Source organism: Oncorhynchus nerka, linkage group LG1 (genome assembly GCF_034236695.1).
Source record: "Oncorhynchus nerka isolate Pitt River linkage group LG1, Oner_Uvic_2.0, whole genome shotgun sequence".
Lineage (NCBI taxonomy): Eukaryota > Metazoa > Chordata > Actinopteri > Salmoniformes > Salmonidae > Oncorhynchus > Oncorhynchus nerka.
The window spans coordinates 43,125,008-43,147,858 of NC_088396.1; the positions used below are offsets into that span (position 1 = coordinate 43,125,008).

Sequence of the window (22,851 nt, forward strand, 5' to 3'; positions counted from 1 at the left end):
ACAAAATAGATGGCATCATGAGGCCAGAAAATTATGTGGAATATTGAAGCAACATCTCAAGACATCAGTCAGGAAGTTAAGCCTTGGTCGGAATTGGGTCTTCCAAATGGACAATGACCCCAAGCATACTTCCAAAATTGTGGCAAAATGGCTGAAAGACAACATAGTCAAGGTATTGGAGAGGCCATCACAAAGCCCTGACCTCAATCCTATAGAAAATGTGTGGGCAGAACTGAAAAAGCGTGTGCGAGCAAGGAGGCCTACAAACCTGACTCAGTTACACCAGCTCTGTCAGGAGGAATGGGCCAAAATTCACCCAACTTATTGTGGGAAGCTTGTGGAAGGCTAACCGAAACGCTTGACCCAAGTTAAACAATTTAAAGGCAATGCTACCAAATACTAATTAAGTGTATGTAAACTTCTGACCCACTGGGAATGTGATTAAAGATATAAAAGCTGAAATAAAAAATTCTCTCTACTATTATTCTGACTTTTCACATTCTTAACATAAAGTGGTGATCCTAACTGACCTAAAACAGGGAATTTTTACTAGGATTAAATGTCAGGAATGGTGACAAACTGAGTTTAAATGTACTTGGCTAAGGTGTATGTAAACTTCCGACTTCAACTGTGTATATATATATATATATATATATATATGACTGTGTTTGCGGGTGTAAAACCATTGCACGTAAGGTAGATAACATTTTCAGAGGACAACTTTAATGTTGGTATATTACATAAGAAAACACATTTGCATGTTTTTTACATTAAGCAAGAAAACAAACCACTCTGCTGAATATGACCCTTCCAACATAACAACTTGTTTACTCCGACACCCTCATATTTACTTCACATAAATGTAATTACTTGGTTCTCTGGGTTGACATGGATCGCAGTTGTAATTCTCTGTCTCGGCTGAGTGGCTTAACCAAAGAGACAAAATCACATTGATTGACTGTGATAGAAAGGATGGTTTGTTTCTAAGTGTGTGTGTGTGTGTGTGTGTGTGTGTGTGTGTGTGTGTGTGTGTGTGTGTGTGTGTGTGTGTGTGTGTGTGTGTGTGTGTGTCTGTGTGTGTGTGTGTAAGTCTGTGTGCCTGTCTGCTTGCCAGCATGCCTGCGTTAGTCAACAAACACCAAGTTCCCTGGGAGCGTATTTCCTGCTCCTTTCGCCTGAGAAAAGTTGTTATTTTTACATCTACATTTCAAACATCTCTGTCATGGTCTCTGCTCTCTAACAGGAAGAACACATCAAATGAGAATGGGAGATGAATAAAAACAACATTTACCATAAGAGGGAGGGGAAGTATCAAAACAAACAAGCAAGAGTCACTGTGAGGCCGAGTGGGGAGGAGAAGAGGATGTAAGAGGATTGGGGTAGATGCTATTGATGATTGTTTTCTGAATGTGCCTCTAATACAGTGGCTGTGAGAAGAGACCACTCTAATACAGTGGCTGTGAGAAGAGACCACTCTAATACAGTGGCTGTGAGAAGAGACGACTCTAATACAGTAGCTGTGAGAAGAGACTACTCTAATACAGTAGCTGTGAGAACAGACTACTCTAATACAGTAGCTGTGAGAACAGACTACTCTAATACAGTGGCTGTGAGAAGAGACTACTGATCCAATGGCTGTGAGAAGAGACCACTCTAATTCAGTGGCTGTGAGAAGAGACTACTGATCCAATGGCTGTGAGAAGAGACTACTCTAATTCAGTGGCTGTGAGAAGAGACTACTGATCCAATGGCTGTGAGAAGAGACCACTCTAATTCAGTGGCTGTGAGAAGAGACTACTGATCCAATGGCTGTGAGAAGAGACTACTCTAATTCAGTGGCTGTGAGAAGAGACTACTGATCCAGTGGCTGTGAGAAGAGACTACTGATCCAATGGCTGTGAGAAGAGACTACTGATCCAATGGCTGTGAGAAGAGACTACTGATCCAATGGCTGTGAGAAGAGACCACTCTAATACAGTTTGTGATGATGAACAGACTACTCTAATACAGTTTGTGATGATGAACAGACTACTCTAATTCAGCTGCTGTGATAAGAGACTACTCTAATACAGTGGCTGTGAGAAGAGACTACTAATACAGTGGTTGTGAGACGAGACTACTCAAATACAGTTTGTGATGATGAACAGACTACTCTAATACAGTTTGTGATGATGAACAGACTACTCTAATACAGTGGCTGTGAGAAGAGACTACTCTAATACAGTTTGTGATGATGAACAGACTACTCTAATCCAGTGGCTGTGAGAAGAGACTAATCTAATACAGTGGCTGTGAGAAGAGACTAATCTAATACAGTTTGTGATGATGAACAGACTACTCTAATTCAGTGGCTGTGAGAAGAGACCACTCTAATCCAGGGGCTGTGAGAAGAGACTACTAACACAGTGGTTGTGAGAAGAGACTAATCTAATACAGTGGCTGTGAGAAGAGACTAATCTAATACAGTTTGTGATGATGAACAGACTACTCTAATCCAGTAGCTGTGAGAAGAGACCACTCTAATCCAGTGGCTGTGAGAAGAGACTAATCTAATCCAGTGGCTGTGAGAAGAGACCACTCTAATCCAGTGGCTGTGAGAAGAGACTACTCTAATCCAGTAGCTGTGAGAAGAGACTAATCTAACACAGTGGCTGTGAGAAGAGACTAATCTAACACAGTGGCTGTGAGAAGAGACTACTAACACAGTGGTTGTGAGAAGAGACTAATCTAACACAGTGGTTGTGAGAAGAGACTACTAACACAGTGGTTGTGAGAAGAGACTAATCTAACACAGTGGTTGTGAGAAGAGACTACTAACACAGTGGTTGTGAGAAGAGACTAATCTAACACAGTGGCTGTGAGAAGAGACTACTCTAATTCAGTAGCTGTGAGAAGAGACTAATCTAATACAGTTTGTGATGATGAACAGACTACTCTAATCCAGTGGCTGTGAGAAGAGACTACTCTAATCCAGTGGCTGTGAGAAGAGACTACGCTAATCCAGTAGCTGTGAGAAGAGACTACTCTAATACAGTTTGTGATGATGAACAGACTACTCTAATCCAGTGGCTGTGAGAAGAGACTACTCTAATCCAGTGGCTGTGAGAAGAGACTACGCTAATCCAGTAGCTGTGAGAAGAGACTACTCTAATACAGTTTGTGATGATGAACAGACTACTCTAATACAGTTTGTGATGATGAACAGACTACTCTAATTCAGTGGCTGTGAGAAGAGACTACTCTAATTCAGTGGCTGTGAGAAGAGACTAATCTAATCCAGGGGCTGTGAGAAGAGACTACTAACACAGTGGTTGTGAGAAGAGACTAATCTAACACAGTGGTTGTGAGAAGAGACTACTAACACAGTGGTTGTGAGAAGAGACTAATCTAACACAGTGGCTGTGAGAAGAGACTACTCTAATTCAGTAGCTGTGAGAAGAGACTAATCTAACACAGTAGCTGTGAGAAGAGACTAATCTAACACAGTGGCTGTGAGAAGAGACTAATCTAACACAGTGGCTGTGAGAAGAGACTACTAACACAGTGGTTGTGAGAAGAGACTACTAACACAGTGGCTGTGAGAAGAGACTACTCTAATACAGTTTGTGATGATGAACAGACTACTCTAATTCAGTGGCTGTGAGAAGAGACTACTCTAATTCAGTGGCTGTGAGAAGAGACTACTAACACAGTGGTTGTGAGAAGAGAGTAATCTAACACAGTGGTTGTGAGAAGAGACTACTAACACAGTGGTTGTGAGAAGAGACTAATCTAACACAGTGGTTGTGAGAAGAGACTACTAACACAGTGGTTGTGAGAAGAGAGTAATCTAACACAGTGGTTGAGAGAAGAGACTACTAACACAGTGGTTGTGAGAAGAGACTAATCTAACACAGTGGTTGTGAGAAGAGACTACTAACACAGTGGTTGTGAGAAGAGACTAATCTAATTCAGTAGCTGTGAGAAGAGACTAATCTAATACAGTTTGTGATGATGAACAGACTACTCTAATTCAGTGGCTGTGAGAAGAGACTACTCTAATCCAGTGGCTGTGAGAAGAGACTACTCTAATTCAGTAGCTGTGAGAAGAGACTACTAACACAGTGGCTGTGAGAAGAGACTAATCTAATTCAGTAGCTGTGAGAAGAGACTAATCTAATACAGTTTGTGATGATGAACAGACTACTCTAATACAGTGGCTGTGAGAAGAGACTACTCTAATTCAGTGGCTGTGAGAAGAGACTACTCTAATACAGTAGCTGTGAGAAGAGACTACTCTAATACAGTGGCTGTGAGAAGAGACCACTCTAATCCAGTAGCTGTGAGAAGAGACTAATCTAATACAGTGGCTGTGAGAAGAGACTAATCTAATACAGTTTGTGATGATGAACAGACTACTCTAATCCAGTAGCTGTGAGAAGAGACTACTCTAATCCAGTGGCTGTGAGAAGAGACTACTCTAATCCAGTAGCTGTGAGAAGAGACTAATCTAATACAGTTTGTGATGATGAACAGACTACTCTAATCCAGTGGCTGTGAGAAGAGACTACTCTAATTCAGTGGCTGTGAGAAGAGACTACTAACACAGTGGTTGTGAGAAGAGAGTAATCTAACACAGTGGTTGTGAGAAGAGACTACTAACACAGTGGTTGTGAGAAGAGACTAATCTAACACAGTGGCTGTGAGAAGAGACTAATCTAACACAGTGGCTGTGAGAAGAGACTACTCTAATACAGTTTGTGATGATGAACAGACTACTCTAATCCAGTAGCTGTGAGAAGAGACTACTCTAATACAGTTTGTGATGATGAACAGACTACTCTAATCCAGTAGCTGTGAGAAGAGACTAATCTAATACAGTGGCTGTGAGAAGAGACTAATCTAATACAGTTTGTGATGATGAACAGACTACTCTAATAAAGGGGCTGTGAGAAGAGACTACTGATCCAATGGCTGTGAGAAGAGACCACTCTAATAAAGGGGCTGTGAGAAGAGACTACTGATCCAATGGCTGTGAGAAGAGACCACTCTAATAAAGGGGCTGTGAGAAGAGACTACTGATCCAATGGCTGTGAGAAGAGACCACTCTAATTCAGTAGCTGTGAGAAGAGACTACTCTAATACAGTGGCTGTGAGAAGAGACTACTCTAATACAGTAGCTGTGAGAAGAGACTACACTAATGCAGTAGCTGTGAGAAGAGACCACTCTAATACAGTGGCTGTGAGAAGACACTACTCTAATACAGTGGCTGTGAGAAGAGACTACTCTAATCCAGTGGCTGTGAGAAGAGACTACTCTAATTCAGTAGCTGTGAGAAGAGACCACTCTAATTCAGTAGCTGTGAGAAGAGACCACTCTAATTCAGTAGCTGTGAGAAGAGACCACTCTAATTCAGTAGCTGTGAGAAGAGACTACTAACACAGTGGTTGTGAGAAGAGACCACTCTAATTCAGTAGCTGTGAGAAGAGACCACTCTAATTCAGTAGCTGTGAGAAGAGACTACTAACACAGTGGTTGTGAGAAGAGACCACTCTAATTCAGTAGCTGTGAGAAGAGACTACTAACACAGTAGCTGTGAGAAGAGACTACTAACACAGTGGCTGTGAGAAGAGACTACTCTAATACAGTAGCTGTGAGAAGAGACTACTCTAATACAGTGGCTGTGATAAGAGACTACTCTAATTGAAATCATGAAATCATACCTTGAAGGCAGAACTCAGTGTGTCAGAGTGAGCAATGAGCTGTCGCCCACTCGTAGCTATGATGTGGGCGTGCCCCAAGGGTCAATACTGGGGCCCCTCCTGTTCAGCCTGTACATTAATGATCTGCCTTCTGTCTGTACTGGGTCTGAAGTTCAAATGTATGCAGATGATACAGTGATATATGTGCATGCAAAGAGCAAACAACAAGCTGCACAAGAACTCACTACTGTAATGGTCCAGGTTACAAAGTGGCTCAGTGACTCGTGTTTGCATCTCAATGTGAAAAAAACTGTTTGCATGTTCTTCACAAAGAGGGCAACAGATGCTACTGAGCCAGATGTCTATGTGTCAGGGGAGAAGCTCCAGGTGGTATCCGATTTTAAGTACCTTGGCATCATACTTGATTCCAACCTCTCTTTTAAAAAGCATGTGAAAAAGGTAATTCAAATAACTAAATTCAATCTAGCTTATTTCGGATTCATACAAAATTGTTTGACTACAGAGGTAGCAAAACTGTACTTCAAATCTATGATACTCCCCCACTTAACATACTGCTTGACTAGTTGGGCCCAAGCTTGCTGTACAACATTAAAACCTATTCAGTCTGTCTACAAACAGGCTCTCAAAGTGCTTGATAGGAAGCCCAATAGCCATCATCATTGTCACATCCTTAGCAAGCATGAGCTCTTGAGTTGGGAAAATCTTGTGCAATACACCGACGCATGTCTTGTATTCAAGATCCTTAATGGCCTGGCTCCCCCTCCACTCAATATTTTTGTTAAACAGAAAACCCAGACATATGGCAGCAGATCCACAAGGTCTGCCATGAGAGGTGACTGTATAGTTCCCCTAAGGAAAAGCACCTTTAGTAAATCTGCATTCTATGTGAGAGCTTCCCATGTCTGGAATACACTGCCATCAGACACACATAACTGCACCACATATCACACTTTCACAAAATGCTTGAAGACCTGGCTAAAGGTCAATCAGATTTGTGAACATGGTCCCTAGCTGTGTGTTGCCGCTCTCCATGTTGTCTGTTGTCTGTAGCTTGTGAGGTGTGGAAACACTTTGTTGCTTTTATGAATTTTGTCTTGCTGCTTTTTGTTCTATGTTGCTCTGTCTGTATGCTATGTCTTGCTTGTCCTATGTTGCTATGTCTTGCTTGTTCTATGGTGCTATTGTCTATATTGTAATTGTTTTTAATAACCTGCCCAGGGACTGCGGTTGAAAATTAGCCGGCTGGCTAAAACCGGCACTTTTACTGAAACATTGATTAATGTGCAATGTCCCTGTAAAAATAAAATAAACTAAACTAAAACTAAACTAATTCAGTGGCTGTGAGAAGAGACTACTCTAATCCAATGGCTGTGAGAAGAGACTACTCTAATACAGTGGCTGTGAGAATAGACTACTAATACAGGGGCTGTGAGAAGAGACTACTAATACAGGGGCTGTGAGAAGAGACCACTCTAATTCAGTGGCTGTGAGAAGAGACTACTAATACAGGGGCTGTGAGAAGAGACTACTAATACAGGGGCTGTGAGAAGAGACTACTAATACAGGGGCTGTGAGAAGAGACCACTCTAATTCAGTGGCTGTGAGAAGAGACTACTAATACAGGGGCTGTGAGAAGAGACTACTAATACAGGGGCTGTGAGAAGAGACTACTAATACAGGGGCTGTGAGAAAAGACTACTAATACAGGGGCTGTGAGAAGAGACTACTAATACAGGGGCTGTGAGAAGAGACTACTAATACAGGGGCTGTGAGAATACCTTGAGTTTCTATCAGGTCACCTGATTAAAGGGGTTAAGAACAGCATTGAAGTGTCCTATAAAGTCTCCTTTTGGGTCGTACAGTTAAGTGGTTTCTAGGATCATGAAAGTAAGGATTACATATCGGCCACAATATCAATGGCTTAGTGGGAAACATTTTTTAAACATCTACCCTGTGGGTCTTACAGTAAAGGGGTTCCAATGACAAAAGGAGCATTTGTTTTGATGAAGAACCAAATAATTATTTAACACATTTTTAAAAGAAATATAAATTAATATTAGTTCTTAAAAGAAGAACGAGACAACGTCCAACAAACTTCCTAGTCTCGTATTCAATCAGCAACGTGAGACAGACGGAAAGGGAGGTCTCCTCAAGCTCAATAACCGACATCACTGTTGCCACCTGTAGATGCCAGTTCCTTCCCCCACAACACACCTACCTGAGCAACACACCTGAAACCCTGTGGTAGAACCACTATCATGATGTCTCAATGAACTCTACCCCAGTATGGTTTTAGCCCTTAAAATGGAGTCAGACCTTTACACCAATAGAGGAGTTAATGGTAGGTGATCCTATAGTACTGGGGACTCATTTGGAATCTATGGAATGAGTACTTATCATCAGCAGGTGGAAAACACACACACATTCTTTGCAGGGTTGTTTGATGACTGGACATCATGGTGGGCTGAAGTGTGGTTCAATTAACTCTCTCTGAAGCAGGGGTCCCCAACCTTTTCTTGCATGAGAGCTACTTTGTTTTTTTAAATGAATCATGTCATGAGCTACAATTCTTTTTGCTAGACATTAAAATAGGCACATTATTCTCTTCTCCACTGCAACTCTTCACCACAGCTCTTTCTCAGGTCCTTCGTGTACTAGAGAAAGTAGTGCAGTATGTTTTATGTCAATATGGTAAAATAATGGTTAATAAACAACTCTAAGAGGGGGCCCTATAAAATCTGTGATTTTTTCCCCACCAAATTCTGTGATATTTTCCCAAATTTGGATTTGTTTTTGTTTTTCACTCTTAAAATTAAAATTGTCCAGAGAGAAACAATGAAATTGTCCATGTCAATGCTGAAAACACATTTTTGGGGGGTTCTGGAAGAACTAACACATTTAGATTTTTGAGTGTAATTTGTCTTTAATTGTGCATCTGACCCTTTCATTGCGCATCTAGTGCATGTGGAATGTGCTGTCTCATGTGCCAGTCTTTCATGGCAACGTTTGCAAATAACAAATAATAGACATAAATAATATACTTACTAATGATATACACTACTGGTCAAAAGTTTTACAACACCTACTCATTCTAGGGTTTTTCTTTATTTTTACTATTTTCTACATTGTAGAATAATAGTGAAGACATCATAACTATGAAAAGCATATGGAATCATGTAGTAACCACTCCTTCAAGACTGTTGGAATGGCATCCCAGGTGAAGCTGGTTGAGAGAATTCCAAGAGTGTGAAAAGCTGTCATCAAGGCAAAGGGTGGCTACTTTGAAGAATCTCAAATATAAAATATATTTTGATTTGTTTAATACTTTTTTGGTTACTACATGATCCCATATGTGTTATTTCATAGTTCTGAGTGTACTTCTGTCAGGTAAGCCTACCTAGCAATTAAAATGTAATTGATACGGTTTGGGGTAAAGTATTTCTTTTCAAACCACAAGACAGTTATCATATCAAATGGCTACACAAAGAGTGATAGACAAACGCACGGACCACACAGACAGACAGGGGAAATATTGCTGGAAATTAATTGGCAGATATTGTGTTAGGTTTGGCTTTTTAAGCCAATAGTGGCTAACCAGGGGTGGGATTATGTCAATGTTGTGTTGATTACATAGTAGCTGGGAGCTTACTGTGTCTGATACTTGTGAGATTTGTTAATGACAGTTTGTGGTGGAACATGTGAAAATTGCATGAACTTTCAGAATTGTTTGGAGGCTACTCACATGTGGGTTGCAAGCTACTGGTAGCTTACGATTCACCTGTTAGAGACCCCTGGTCTAGCCTGCTGTAGCTGATACATAGTTTGTGCTGGACAGAGCAGGGGTGTTTCTCATTATGCATACTACTGTGCTCCGAGGGTCGGAGTATGAGTCCAAATCAAAATATACAAAACGGAGCATAGAGGGCACTTCTTGAATAAGTACTCCATTTGTACATGTTTTGAAGCATGTATCGATGTAAGCTTCAAAGGAAAGTTTGCAAAGAAATTACACAACCACTTTAAAAAGTATGCACATTTTCTTGAAATTAATGGCGGCCATTATTTGAGCTGAAGCGTGAGAAAATACACCCCACCCTTTGAATTGAAATGTTGCCTATTCACATCTAATATGTTGCTTGACTAAAATATTTTATCTTGATACGTTAACAAATACTTGGGTTAATTTTGACATGGTTACCTGCCTACAATTATCACAGTAGTGTGTGTAGGTCGCAAGCCAATAGTAAGTCAATAGAGCTAAATGGCTAGCTACTACTGTTAGCTAGCCAAACAGCCACGAATAATTGTTAGCTAGCTACCAATGAAGAATTGAAATCTACATTGGATAACATTGGTTTTAGGTCATTTTTTCACAGTTATACTATCTGGTTAGCTACATTATTATGATTCACATATAACTAGCAAATAGTTGTGGAGTGTTTATCCTGTTTTGTCTCTGTCAACATTGGCTAGAAAAAGAAAGGTTCAGTAAATGGGAAACTGGCTAGCTAGCTAGCCACAAATAATTGTTATCTAGCTACCTAAGAAGAATTTACATCTACTGTACCTTGCATAACATTAGTTTTAGGTAATGTTTGCCTGTTTAACTAGCTAGCTAGAGTGTAAGGATTCACATATATCTAGCTGATAATTAAGAAGTAAAACATTTGCTTTTTGTGTCTCTATTGTTGCCATTGTCCTGACTGGAAGAAGGTTCAGTGAATGGGGAGATGCAACATGAGGTAATACAGTAGGGGGAGTGGGAGGTAATACAGTAGGGGGAGTGGGAGGTAATACAGTAGAGGGGAGTGGGAGGTAATACAGTAGGGGGAGTGGGAGGTAATACAGTAGGGGAGGTAATACAGTAGAGGGAGGTAATACAGTAGAGGGAGTGGGAGGTAATACAGTAGAGGGAGTGGGAGGTAATACAGTAGGGGGAGTGGGAGGTAATACAGTAGAGGGAGTGGAGGTAATACAGTAGGGGGAGTGGGAGGTAATACAGTAGGGGGAGTGGGAGTTAATACAGTAGGGGGAATGGGAGGTAATACAGTAGGGGGAGTGGGAGGTAATACAGTAGAGGGAGTGGGAGGTAATACAGTAGGGGGAGTGCGAGGTAATACAGTAGAGGGAGTGGGAGGTAATACAGTAGGGGGAGTGCGAGGTAATACAGTAGGGGGAGTGGGAGGTAATACAGTAGGGGGAGTGGGAGGTAATACAGTAGGGGGAGGTAATACAGTAGAGGGAGTGGGAGGTAATACAGTAGAGGGGAGTGGGAGGTAATACAGTAGGGGGAGTGGGAGGTAATACAGTAGGTGGAGTGCGTGGTAATACAGTAGAGGGAGTGCGAAGTAATACAGTAGGGGGAGTACGAGGTAATACAGTAGGTGGAGTGCGAGGTAATACAGTAGAGGGAGTGCGAGGTAATACAGTAGGGGGAGTGGGAGGTATTACAGTAGAGGGAGTGCGAGGTAATACAGTAGGGGGAGTGGGAGGTAATACAGTAGGGGGAGTGGGAGGTAATACAGTAGGTGGAGTGGGAGGTAATACAGTAGGTGGAGATAATACAGTAGGGGGAGTGGGAGGTAATACAGTAGGGGAGTGGGAGGTAATACAGTAGGGGGAGTGGGAGGTAATAGAGTAGGTGGGGTGAGAGGTAATACAGTAGAGGGAGTGGGAGGTAATACAGTAGGAGGAGTGGGGGGTAATACAGTGGGAGGTAATACAGTAGGGGGAGTGGGAGGTAATACAGTAGGGGGAGTGGGAGGTAATACAGTAGGTGGAGTGGGAGGTAATACAGTAGGGGGAGTGTGAGGTAATACAGTAGGGGGTGGGAGTTAATACAGTAGGTGGAGTGGGAGGTAATAGAGTAGAGGGAGTGGGAGGTAATACAGTAGGGGGAGTGGGAGGTAATACAGTAGGGGGAGTGGGAGGTAATACAGTAGGGGGAGTGGGAGGTAATACAGTAGAGGGAGTGGGAGGTAATACAGTAACAGTAGGGGGAGTGGGAGGCAATACAGTAGGGGGAGTGGGAGGTAATACAGTAGGGGGAGTGGGAGGTAATACAGTAGGGGGAGTGGGAGGTAATACAGTAGGTGGAGTGGGAGGTAATACAGTAGGGGAGTGGGAGGTAATAGAGTAGGTGGAGTGGGAGGTAATACAGTAGAGGGAGGTAATACAGTAGAGGGAGTGGGAGGTAATACAGTAGGGGGAGTGGGACGTAATACAGTAGGTGGAGTGGGAGGTAATACAGTAGGTGGAGTGGGAGGTAATACAGTAGGGGGAGTGGGAGGTAATACAGTAGGGGGAGTGGGAGGTAATACAGTAGAGGGAGTGGGAGGTAATACAGTAGGGGAGGTGGGAGGTAATACAGTAGGGGAGTGGGAGGTAATACAGTAGGTGGAGTGGGAGGTAATACAGTAGGGGGAGTGGGAGGTAATACAGTAGGTGGAGTGGGAGGTAATACAGTAGGTGGAGTGGGAGGTAATACAGTAGGGGGAGTGGGAGGTAATACAGTAGGTGGAGTGGGAGGTAATACAGTAGAGGGAGGTAATACAGTAGAGGGAGTGGGAGGTAATACAGTAGGGGGAGTGGGACGTAATACAGTAGGTGGAGTGGGAGGTAATACAGTAGGGGAGTGGGAGGTAATACAGTAGGTGGAGTGGGAGGTAATACAGTAGGGGGAGTGGGAGGTAATACAGTAGGTGGAGTGGGAGGTAATACAGTAGGTGGAGTGGGAGGTAATACAGTAGAGGGAGTGGGAGGTAATACAGTAGGGGGAGTGGGAGGTAATACAGTAGGTGGAGTGGGAGGTAATACAGTAGGGGAGTGGGAGGTAATACAGTAGGTGGAGTGGGAGGTAATACAGTAGGGGGAGTGGGAGTTAATACTGTAGGTGGAGTGGGAGGTAATACAGTAGAGGGAGTGGGAGGTAATACAGTAGGGGAGGTGGGAGGTAATACAGTAGGGGAGTGGGAGGTAATACAGTAGGTGGAGTGGGAGGTAATACAGTAGGTGGAGTGGGAGGTAATACAGTAGAGGGAGTGGGAGGTAATACAGTAGTGGGAGGTAATACAGTAGGGGAGTGTGAGGTAATACAGTAGGGGGAGTGTGAGGTAATACAGTAGGGGGAGGTAATACAATAGGGGGAGGTAATACAGTAGGGGGAGGTAATACAGTAGGGGAGGTAATACAGTAGGGGGAGTGGGAGGTAATACAGTAGGGGGAGGTAAGACAGTAGGGGAGGTAATACAGTAGGGGGAGGTAATACAGTAGGGGAGTGGGATGGTAATACAGTAGGGGGAGTGGGAGGTAATACAGTAGAGGGAGTGGGAGGTAATACAGTAGGGGGAGTGGGAGGTAATACAGTAGAGGGGAGTGGGAGGTAATACAGTAGAGGGGAGTGGGAGGTAATACAGTAGGGGGAGTGGGAGGTAATACAGTAGGGGGAGTGGGGGGTAATACAGTAGGGGGAGTGGGAGGTAATACAGTAGGGGGAGTGTGAGGTAATACAGTAGGTGGAGTGCGAGGTAATACAGTAGGTGGAGTGGGAGTTAATACAGTAGGGGGAGTGGGAGGTAATACAGTAGGGGGAGTGGGAGGTAATACAGTAGGGGAGCGTGAGGTAATACAGTAGGGGAGGTAATACAGTAGGGGGAGGTAATACAGGGGGAGGTAATACAGTAGGTGGAGTGGGAGTTAATACAGTAGGTGGAGTGGGAGGTAATACAGTAGAGGGAGTGGGAGGTAATACAGTAGGGGGAGTGTGAGGTAATACAGTAGAGGGAGTGGGAGGTAATACAGTAGGGGAGGTAATACAGTAGGGGAGTGCGAGGTAATACAGTAGGGGGAGTGGGAGGTAATACAGTAGGGGGAGTGGGAGGTAATACAGTAGGGGGAGCGTGCGGTAATACAGTAGGGGGAGGTAATACAGTAGGGGGAGGTAATACAGTAGGGGGAGGTAATACAGTAGGTGGAGTGGGAGTTAATACAGTAGGTGGAGTGGGAGGTAATACAGTAGAGGGAGTGGGAGGTAATACAGTAGGGGGAGTGTGAGGTAATACAGTAGGGGGAGGTAATACAGTAGGGGGAGTGCGAGGTAATACAGTAGGGGGAGTGCGAGTGCTTCTCAAAAGTAATGTTTTATACATTCTCCACACGCTCGTCCTCACAAGAACGTACTCAAGAGAACGCCCTCTGAGAATGCTCTTGGAGCATGAGAGTGTGGAGCACGGTAGTATGCATATTGAGAAACACCCCAGGTATCAGTGCAATATCATTGTGTACTGGCTGCTAGCACAGCAAACATGGATGAAAATCTAATTTAGATGACAAACATGTACTTTGGTCGCCTTTATAAATATTGATAGCATTATTACCAACGCTCTTGATTAAATAAACAACGATTTGGACACTAAATTCGTTTTTAGAATGCACACCAACCCAATCCAATCCAATCTCATTAAAACTGCGGCCCTATGATGACATCACCAGACACAGGTCTCTGTAACCAAATAGTTTTCATCTCAATGAAAATAATCTGTATTGAAATTAAAATGGAAATCTCGACACACACTCACCCCATCCGATAAGGGTGAAGCCCCACAGGTACTTGGTGTCTGAGAGGAAGGCCATGAAGATGAGGCTGTGGAGGTACAGACCCTCTACCAGGATCCAGTAGTAATTAGTGGCCAGGAAGTAGATGAACAGCAACACTGTCACTTTACACCCAATCTGGAGAGAGAGAGAGAGCGAGAGAGAGTGAAAGAGAGAGAGAGAGAGAGAGAGAGAGAGAGAGAGAGAGAAGGGAGAAATGGGGAGGGGAGAGGAGAGAGAGAGGGAAGGGAGAGAAATCAAAAACAAGTGAGGAAAAAATATTGATTAGTATGAAAAAAAGACAATATAGAACCTCGTTAAAGCTTTGGAATTGCCCCAGGGTTTCACTGTCTTTCACAATCATCCTTCCCCCAAAAAAATGATTTATTCTCACAGCAGGTATTTAATCAAAGTCCCTGTTCAAGTTCTCGTCTTTCTAAAGAGGTAAGTGGTTCTGGTTCCAGGGAGGCCCATGCTATCTCAGATGTTGAGAGACAAGCGGGAGGGAGATAGCAGATGCTTTTCATAACTGACGACAAGTAATTATGGGGACGCAACACTCCCATTTCCAGCCTAAGGTCTGTTACGTGCCAAAGGAAGTTTGAGTCTAAATGGAAATAACAGCATCCAAGAAACACATGTAGACACATCCATCACAGTTTGAGACAACGACTTACAATGTGATATTTCTCTAAATGGCTTCCTTGCCAGCCCACATTTAGTCATGCCAAGCCATTAGAGAAGAAAGAGCCACATTAGTATTGCTCATTGCCAAGCTTTGACTGAGTTTCTTTTTACACTACTGGCTTTGGGGATCTGACTTGTATTTACCCGTCCAGAATCTGAACTACAGGAACTACCCCCCCTTCGATAATGAACTCAAATCAAATCAAATTTTATTTGTCACATACACATGGTTAGCAGATGTTAATGCGAGTGTAGCGAAATGCTTGTGCTTCTAGTTCCGACAATGCAGTAATAACCAACAAGTAATCTAGCTAACAATTCCAAAACTACTACCTTATAGACACAAGTGTAAGGGGATAAAGAATATGTACATAAAGATATATGAGTGAGTGATGGTACAGAACGGCATAGGCAAGATACAGTAGATGGTATTGAGTGCAGTATATACATATGAGATGAGTATGTAAACAAAGTGGCATAGTTAAAGTGGCTAGTGATACATGTATTACATAAAGATGCAGTAGATGATATACCATTTGTGATGCTGAACCAAGATCCTTGTTTACCAACTTTACACTGTGAAGTGTAAACTTTACACAGTGAAGTGTAAACTTTACACAGTGTATCTTCAAACTGAGTGAAAAAAAAACTGCAGTGTAAACTTGCGATGACTGTGGTTGATAACCTTATTGGCTATTTACAACACAACAGAGAGCATTGACGTGATGCGAACCTTAGGTCTTGGTGATACTTTTAACTCTCCTATTAAAAGGAGCTGCTTTGACCAATTAGATGGTATTACCTATTTGCATTAGGAGACTCATGAAACAATTTACCTTCTGTACAAGTTCACACATCAGCATGGGTGTGTATTCGATGTCGTTGAGTAGATCAAATGTGCCAGGGGATTCACAGATGCCTTGACAAGCACTAGTCATATTGATCTTAACTCCATGCTGTAAGATGCCCTCGGGGTGTTTTAATCAGCCTATTAGCTCAACTTGAGTAGATTTTACATTTACATTTAAGTCATTTAGCAGACGCTCTTATCCAGAGCGACTTACAAATTGGTGCATTCACCTTATGACATCCAGTGGAACAGTAGTGCATCTAAATCTTTTAAGGGGGGGTGAGAGGGATTACTTGATCCTATCCTAGGTATTCCTTAAAGAGGTGGGGTTTCAGGTGTCTCCGGAAGGTGGTGATTGACTCCGCTGTCCTGGCGTCGTGAGGGAGTTTGTTCCACCATTGGGGGGCCAGAGCAGCGAACAGTTTTGACTGGGCTGAGCGGGAACTGTACTTCCTCAGTGGTAGGGAGGCGAGCAGGCCAGAGGTGGATGAACGCAGTGCCCTTGTTTGGGTGTAGGGCCTGATCAGAGCCTGGAGGTACTGAGGTGCCGTTCCCCTCACAGCTCTGTAGGCAAGCACCATGGTCTTGTAGCGGATGCGAGCTTCAACTGGAAGCCAGTGGAGAGAGCGGAGGAGCGGGGTGACGTGAGAGAACTTGGGAAGGTTGAACACCAGACGGGCTGCGGCGTTCTGGATGAGTTGTAGGGGTTTAATGGCACAGGCAGGAGCCCAGCCAACAGCGAGTTGCAGTAATCCAGACGGGAGATGACGAGTGCCTGGATTAGGACCTGCGCCGCTTCCTGTGTGAGGCAGGGTCGTACTCTGCGGATGTTGTAGAGCATGAACCTACAGGAACGGGCCACCGCCTTGATGTTAGTTGAGAACGACAGGGTGTTGTCCAGGATCACGCCAAGGTTCTTAGCGCTCTGGGAGGAGGACACAATGGAGTTGTCAACCGTGATGGCGAGATCATGGAACGGGCAGTCCTTCCCGGGAGGAAGAGCAGCTCCGTCTTGCCGAGGTTCAGCTTGAGATGGTGATCCGTCATCCACACTGATATGTCTGCCAGACATGCAGAGATGCGATTCGCCACCTGGTCATCAGAAGGGGGAAAGGAGAAGATTAATTGTGTGTCGTCTGCATAGCAATGATAGGAGAGACCATGTGAGGTTATGACAGAGCCAAGTGACTTGGTGTATAGCGAGAATAGGAGAGGGCCTAGAACAGAGCCCTGGGGACACCAGTGGTGAGAGCACGTGGTGTGGAGACGGATTCTCGCCACGCCACCTGGTAGGAGCGACCTGTCAGGTAGGACGCAATCCAAGCGTGGGCCGCGCCGGAGATGCCCAACTCGGAGAGGGTGGAGAGGAGGATCTGATGGTTCACAGTATCGAAGGCAGCCGATAGGTCTAGAAGGATGAGAGCAGAGGAGAGAGAGTTAGCTTTAGCAGTGCGGAGCGCCTCCGTGATACAGAGAAGAGCAGTCTCAGTTGAATGACTAGTCTTGAAACCTGACTGATTATGATCAAGAAGGTCATTCTGAGAGAGATAGCGGGAGAGCTGGCCAAGGACGGCACGTTCAAGAGTTTTGGAGAGAAAAGAAAGAAGGGATACTGGTCTGTAGTTGTTGACATCGGAGGGATCGAGTGTAGGTTTTTTCAGAAGGGGTGCAACTCTCGCTCTCTTGAAGACGGAAGGGACGTAGCCAGCGGTCAGGGATGAGTTGATGAGCGAGGTGAGGTAAGGGAGAAGGTCTCCGGAAATGGTCTGGAGAAGAGAGGAGGGGATAGGTTCAAGCGGGCAGGTTGTTGGGCGGCCGGCCGTCACAAGACGCGAGATTTCATCTGGTGAGAGAGGGGAGAAAGAGGTCAGAGCACAGGGTAGGGCAGTGTGAGCAGAACCAGCGGTGTCGTTTGACTTAGCAAACGAGGATCGGATGTCGTCGACCTTCTTTTCAAAATGGTTGACGAAGTCATCTGCAGAGAGGGAGGATTCGTAGCTAGCTACGATCAAACAAATCAAGCCGTTGTACTGTAATGAAATGAAAAATGTGATACTACCTGTGGAGCGAAGCGAAATGCGACCGGATTGTTGAGTGCGGAAGTTCTGTTCGGAAGACGTTGGCTAGCTGTTGGCTAGCTAGCAGTGTCTCCTACGTTAAGGACGACAAATAGCTGGCTAGCTAACCTCGGTAAATTAAGATAATCACTCTAAAACTACACACTCTAAACTACACAATTATCTTGGATACGAAGACAGCAAAGACAACTATGTAGCTAGCTAACACTACACTAATCAAGTCGTTCAGTTGAGTGTAATAGTTGTGCTGCTAATCGGTAGATGGTGGACTAGCTAACGGTGGACGTTAGCTAGCTGGCTAGCTGCAGGGCAGTGTAGACTGCGTTAGGACGACGAAATACGATAATACGCAATTATCTATGATACAAAGACGGCTATGTAGCTAGCTAAGAAGAAATTGCTAAGATTAAACAAATCAAACCGTTGCTAATCGGTAGACGGTGGACTAGCTAACGGTGGACGTTAGCTAGCTGGCTAGCTGCAGGGCAGTGTAGACTGCGTTAGGACGACGAAATACGATAATTACGCAATTATCTATGATACAAAGACGGCTATGTAGCTAGCTAAGAAGAAATTGCTAAGATTAGACAAATCAAACCGTTGTACTATAATGAAATGTAATGAAATGTAATACTACCTGCGGACCGAGTGCAGATGCGACCGCTCGCTCCAACCCGGAAGTTCAACGATCAACACTACAGCAGCTCAAAGAACAGGAGACTCCATACTGTGTTCACATACTGTGTTATGTCTCTGCCTGGCCGGTTCCCCTCTCTCCACTGGGATTCTCTGCCTCTAACCCTATTACAGGGGCTGAGTCACTGGCTTGCTGGTGCTCTTCCATGCCGTCCCTAGGAGGGGTGCGTCACTTGAGTGGGCTGAGTCACCGACGTGATCTTCCTGTCTGGGTTGGCGCCTCCCCCTTGGGTTGTGCCGTGGCGGAGATCTTTGTGGGCTATACTCGGCCTTGTCTCAGGATGGTAAATTGGTGGTTGAAGATATCCCTCCAGTTGTGTGGGGGCTGTGCTTTGGCAAAGTGGGTGGGGTTATATCCTGCCTGTTTGGCCCTGTCCGGGGGTATCATCGGATGGGGCCACAGTGTCTCCTGACCCCTCCTGTCTCAGCCTCCAGTATTTACGCTGCAGTAGTTTATGTGTCAGGGGGCTAGGGTCAGTTTGTTATATCTGGAGTACTTCTCCTGTCTGAATTTAAGTATGCTCTCTCTAATTCTCTCTTTCTCTCTTTCTTTCTCTCTCTCGGAGGACCAGAGCCCTAGGACCATACCTCAGGACTACCTGGCATGATGACTCCTTGCTGTCCCCAGTCCACCAGGCTGTGCTGCTGCTCCAGTTTCAACTGTTCTGCCTGAGGCTACCTGTTCAACGGACGTGCTACCTGTACCAGACCTGCTGTTTTCAACTCTCTAGAGACAGCAGGAGCGGTAGAGATACTTTTAATGATTGTCCAACTGACATTTACTCCTGAGGTGCTGACTTGCTGCACCCTCGACAACTACTGTGGTTATTATTATTTGACCCTGCTGGTCATCTATGAACATTTTAACATCTTGGCCATGTTCTGTTATAATCTCCAACCGGCACAGCCAGAAGAGGACTTGCCACCCCTCATAGCCTGGTTCCTCTCTAGGTTTCTTCCTAGGTTTTGGCCTTTCTAGGGAGTTTTTCCTAGCCACCGTGCTTCTACACCTGCATTGCTTGCTGTTTGGCTTTTTAGGTTGGGTTTCTGTACAGCACTTTGAGATATCAGCTGATGTAAGAAGGGCTATATAAATACATTTGATTTGATTTGATATGTCACTAACATGTAAAACAGTTGTTAGCTATGTCAGTAACATGTAGAACAGTTGAAAGCTATGTCAGTAACATGTAGAACAGTTGAAAACTATGTCAGTAACATGTAGAACAGTTGAGACCTATGTCAGTAACATGTAGAAAGAACAGTTGAGACCTATGTCAGTAACATGTAGAACAGTTGAGACCTATGTCAGTAACATGTAGAACAGTTGAGACCTATGTCAGTAACATGTAGAAAGAACAGTTGAGACCTATGTCAGTAACATGTAGAACAGTTGAGACCTATGTCAGTAACATGTAGAACAGTTGAGACCTATGTCAGTAACATGTAGAACAGTTGAGACCTATGTCAGTAACACCGCCTTGATGTTATTTGAGAACGACAGGGTGTTGTCCAGGATCACGCCAAGGTTCTTAGCGCTCTGGGACGAGGACACAATGGAGTTGTCAACCGTGATGGCGAGATCATGGAACGGGCAGTCCTTCCCCGGGAGGAAGAGCAGCTCCGTCTTGCCGAGGTTCAGCTTGAGATGGTGATCCGTCATCCACACTGATATGTCTGCCAGACATGCAGAGATGCGATTCGCCACCTGGTCATCAGAAGGGGGAAAGGAGAAGATTAATTGTGTGTCGTCTGCATAGCAATGATAGGAGAGACCATGTGAGGTTATGACAGAGCCAAGTGACTTGGTGTATAGCGAGAATAGGAGAGGGCCTAGAACAGAGCCCTGGGGGACACCAGTGGTGAGAGCACGTGGTGTGGAGACGGATTCTCGCCACGCCACCTGGTAGGAGCGACCTGTCAGGTAGGACGCAATCCAAGCGTGGGCCGCGCCGGAGATGCCCAACTCGGAGAGGGTGGAGAGGAGGATCTGATGGTTCACAGTATCGAAGGCAGCCGATAGGTCTAGAAGGATGAGAGCAGAGGAGAGAGAGTTAGCTTTAGCAGTGCGGAGCGCCTCCGTGATACAGAGAAGAGCAGTCTCAGTTGAATGACTAGTCTTGAAACCTGACTGATTATGATCAAGAAGGTCATTCTGAGAGAGATAGCGGGAGAGCTGGCCAAGGACGGCACGTTCAAGAGTTTTGGAGAGAAAAGAAAGAAGGGATACTGGTCTGTAGTTGTTGACATCGGAGGGATCGAGTGTAGGTTTTTCAGAAGGGGTGCAACTCTCGCTCTCTTGAAGACGGAAGGGACGTGAGCCAGCGGTCAGGGATGAGTTGATGAGCGAGGTGAGGTAAGGGAGAAGGTCTCCGGAAATGGTCTGGAGAAGAGAGGAGGATAGGTTCAAGCGGGCAGGTTGTTGGGCGGCCGGCCGTCACAAGACGCGAGATTTCATCTGGTGAGAGAGGGGAGAAAGAGGTCAGAGCACAGGGTAGGGCAGTGTGAGCAGAACCAGCGGTGTCGTTTGACTTAGCAAACGAGGATCGGATGTCGTCGACCTTCTTTTCAAAATGGTTGACGAAGTCATCTGCAGAGAGGAGGATTCGTAGCTAGCTACGATCAAACAAATCAAGCCGTTGTACTGTAATGAAATGAAAAATGTGATACTACCTGTGGAGCGAAGCGAAATGCGACCGGATTGTTGAGTGCGGAAGTTCTGTTCGGAAGACGTTGGCTAGCTGTTGGCTAGCTAGCAGTGTCTCCTACGTTAAGGACGACAAAAATAGCTGGCTAGCTAACCTCGGTAAATTAAGATAATCACTCTAAAACTACACACTCTAAACTACACAATTATCTTGGATACGAAGACAGCAAAGACAACTATGTAGCTAGCTAACACTACACTAATCAAGTCGTTCAGTTGAGTGTAATAGTTGTGCTGCTAATCGGTAGATGGTGGACTAGCTAACGGTGGACGTTAGCTAGCTGGCTAGCTGCAGGGCAGTGTAGACTGCGTTAGGACGACGAAATACGATAATACGCAATTATCTATGATACAAAGACGGCTATGTAGCTAGCTAAGAAGAAATTGCTAAGATTAAACAAATCAAACCGTTGCTAATCGGTAGACGGTGGACTAGCTAACGGTGGACGTTAGCTAGCTGGCTAGCTGCAGGGCAGTGTAGACTGCGTTAGGACGACGAAATACGATAATTACGCAATTATCTATGATACAAAGACGGCTATGTAGCTAGCTAAGAAGAAATTGCTAAGATTAGACAAATCAAACCGTTGTACTATAATGAAATGTAATGAAATGTAATACTACTGCGGACCGAGTGCAGATGCGACCGCTCGCTCCAACCCGGAAGTTCAACGATCAACACTACAGCAGCTCAAAGAACAGGAGACTCCATACTGTGTTCACATACTGTGTTATGTCTCTGCCTGGCCGGTTCCCCTCTCTCCACTGGGATTCTCTGCCTCTAACCCTATTACAGGGGCTGAGTCACTGGCTTGCTGGTGCTCTTCCATGCCGTCCCTAGGAGGGGTGCGTCACTTGAGTGGGCTGAGTCACCGACGTGATCTTCCTGTCTGGGTTGGCGCCTCCCCCTTGGGTTGTGCCGTGGCGGAGATCTTTGTGGGCTATACTCGGCCTTGTCTCAGGATGGTAAATTGGTGGTTGAAGATATCCCTCCAGTTGTGTGGGGCTGTGCTTTGGCAAAGTGGGTGGGGTTATATCCTGCCTGTTTGGCCCTGTCCGGGGGTATCATCGGATGGGGCCACAGTGTCTCCTGACCCTCCTGTCTCAGCCTCCAGTATTTACGCTGCAGTAGTTTATGTGTCAGGGGCTAGGGTCAGTTTGTTATATCTGGAGTACTTCTCCTGTCTGAATTTAAGTATGCTCTCTCTAATTCTCTCTTTCTCTTTCTTTCTCTCTCTCGAGGACCAGAGCCCTAGGACCATACCTCAGGACTACCTGGCATGATGACTCCTTGCTGTCCCCAGTCCACCAGGCTGTGCTGCTGCTCCAGTTTCAACTGTTCTGCCTGAGGCTACCTGTTCAACGGACGTGCTACCTGTACCAGACCTGCTGTTTTCAACTCTCTAGAGACAGCAGGAGCGGTAGAGATACTTTTAATGATTGTCCAACTGACATTTACTCCTGAGGTGCTGACTTGCTGCACCTCGACAACTACTGTGGTTATTATTATTTGACCCTGCTGGTCATCTATGAACATT

General features: G+C 44.9%; 1 protein-coding gene across 1 annotated transcript in view; it reads right to left on the reverse strand.

Moving 5' to 3' along the window:
• LOC115119027 (parathyroid hormone 2 receptor-like) overlaps nt 1–22,851 on the reverse strand; it is a 117,808-nt gene that overhangs the window by 29,513 nt on the left and 65,444 nt on the right. The window contains exon 8 of the mRNA XM_065017213.1: nt 14,280–14,433. Coding sequence (XP_064873285.1) covers nt 14,280–14,433 — 154 coding nt within the window. The remainder of the gene's footprint in view (nt 1–14,279; nt 14,434–22,851) is intronic.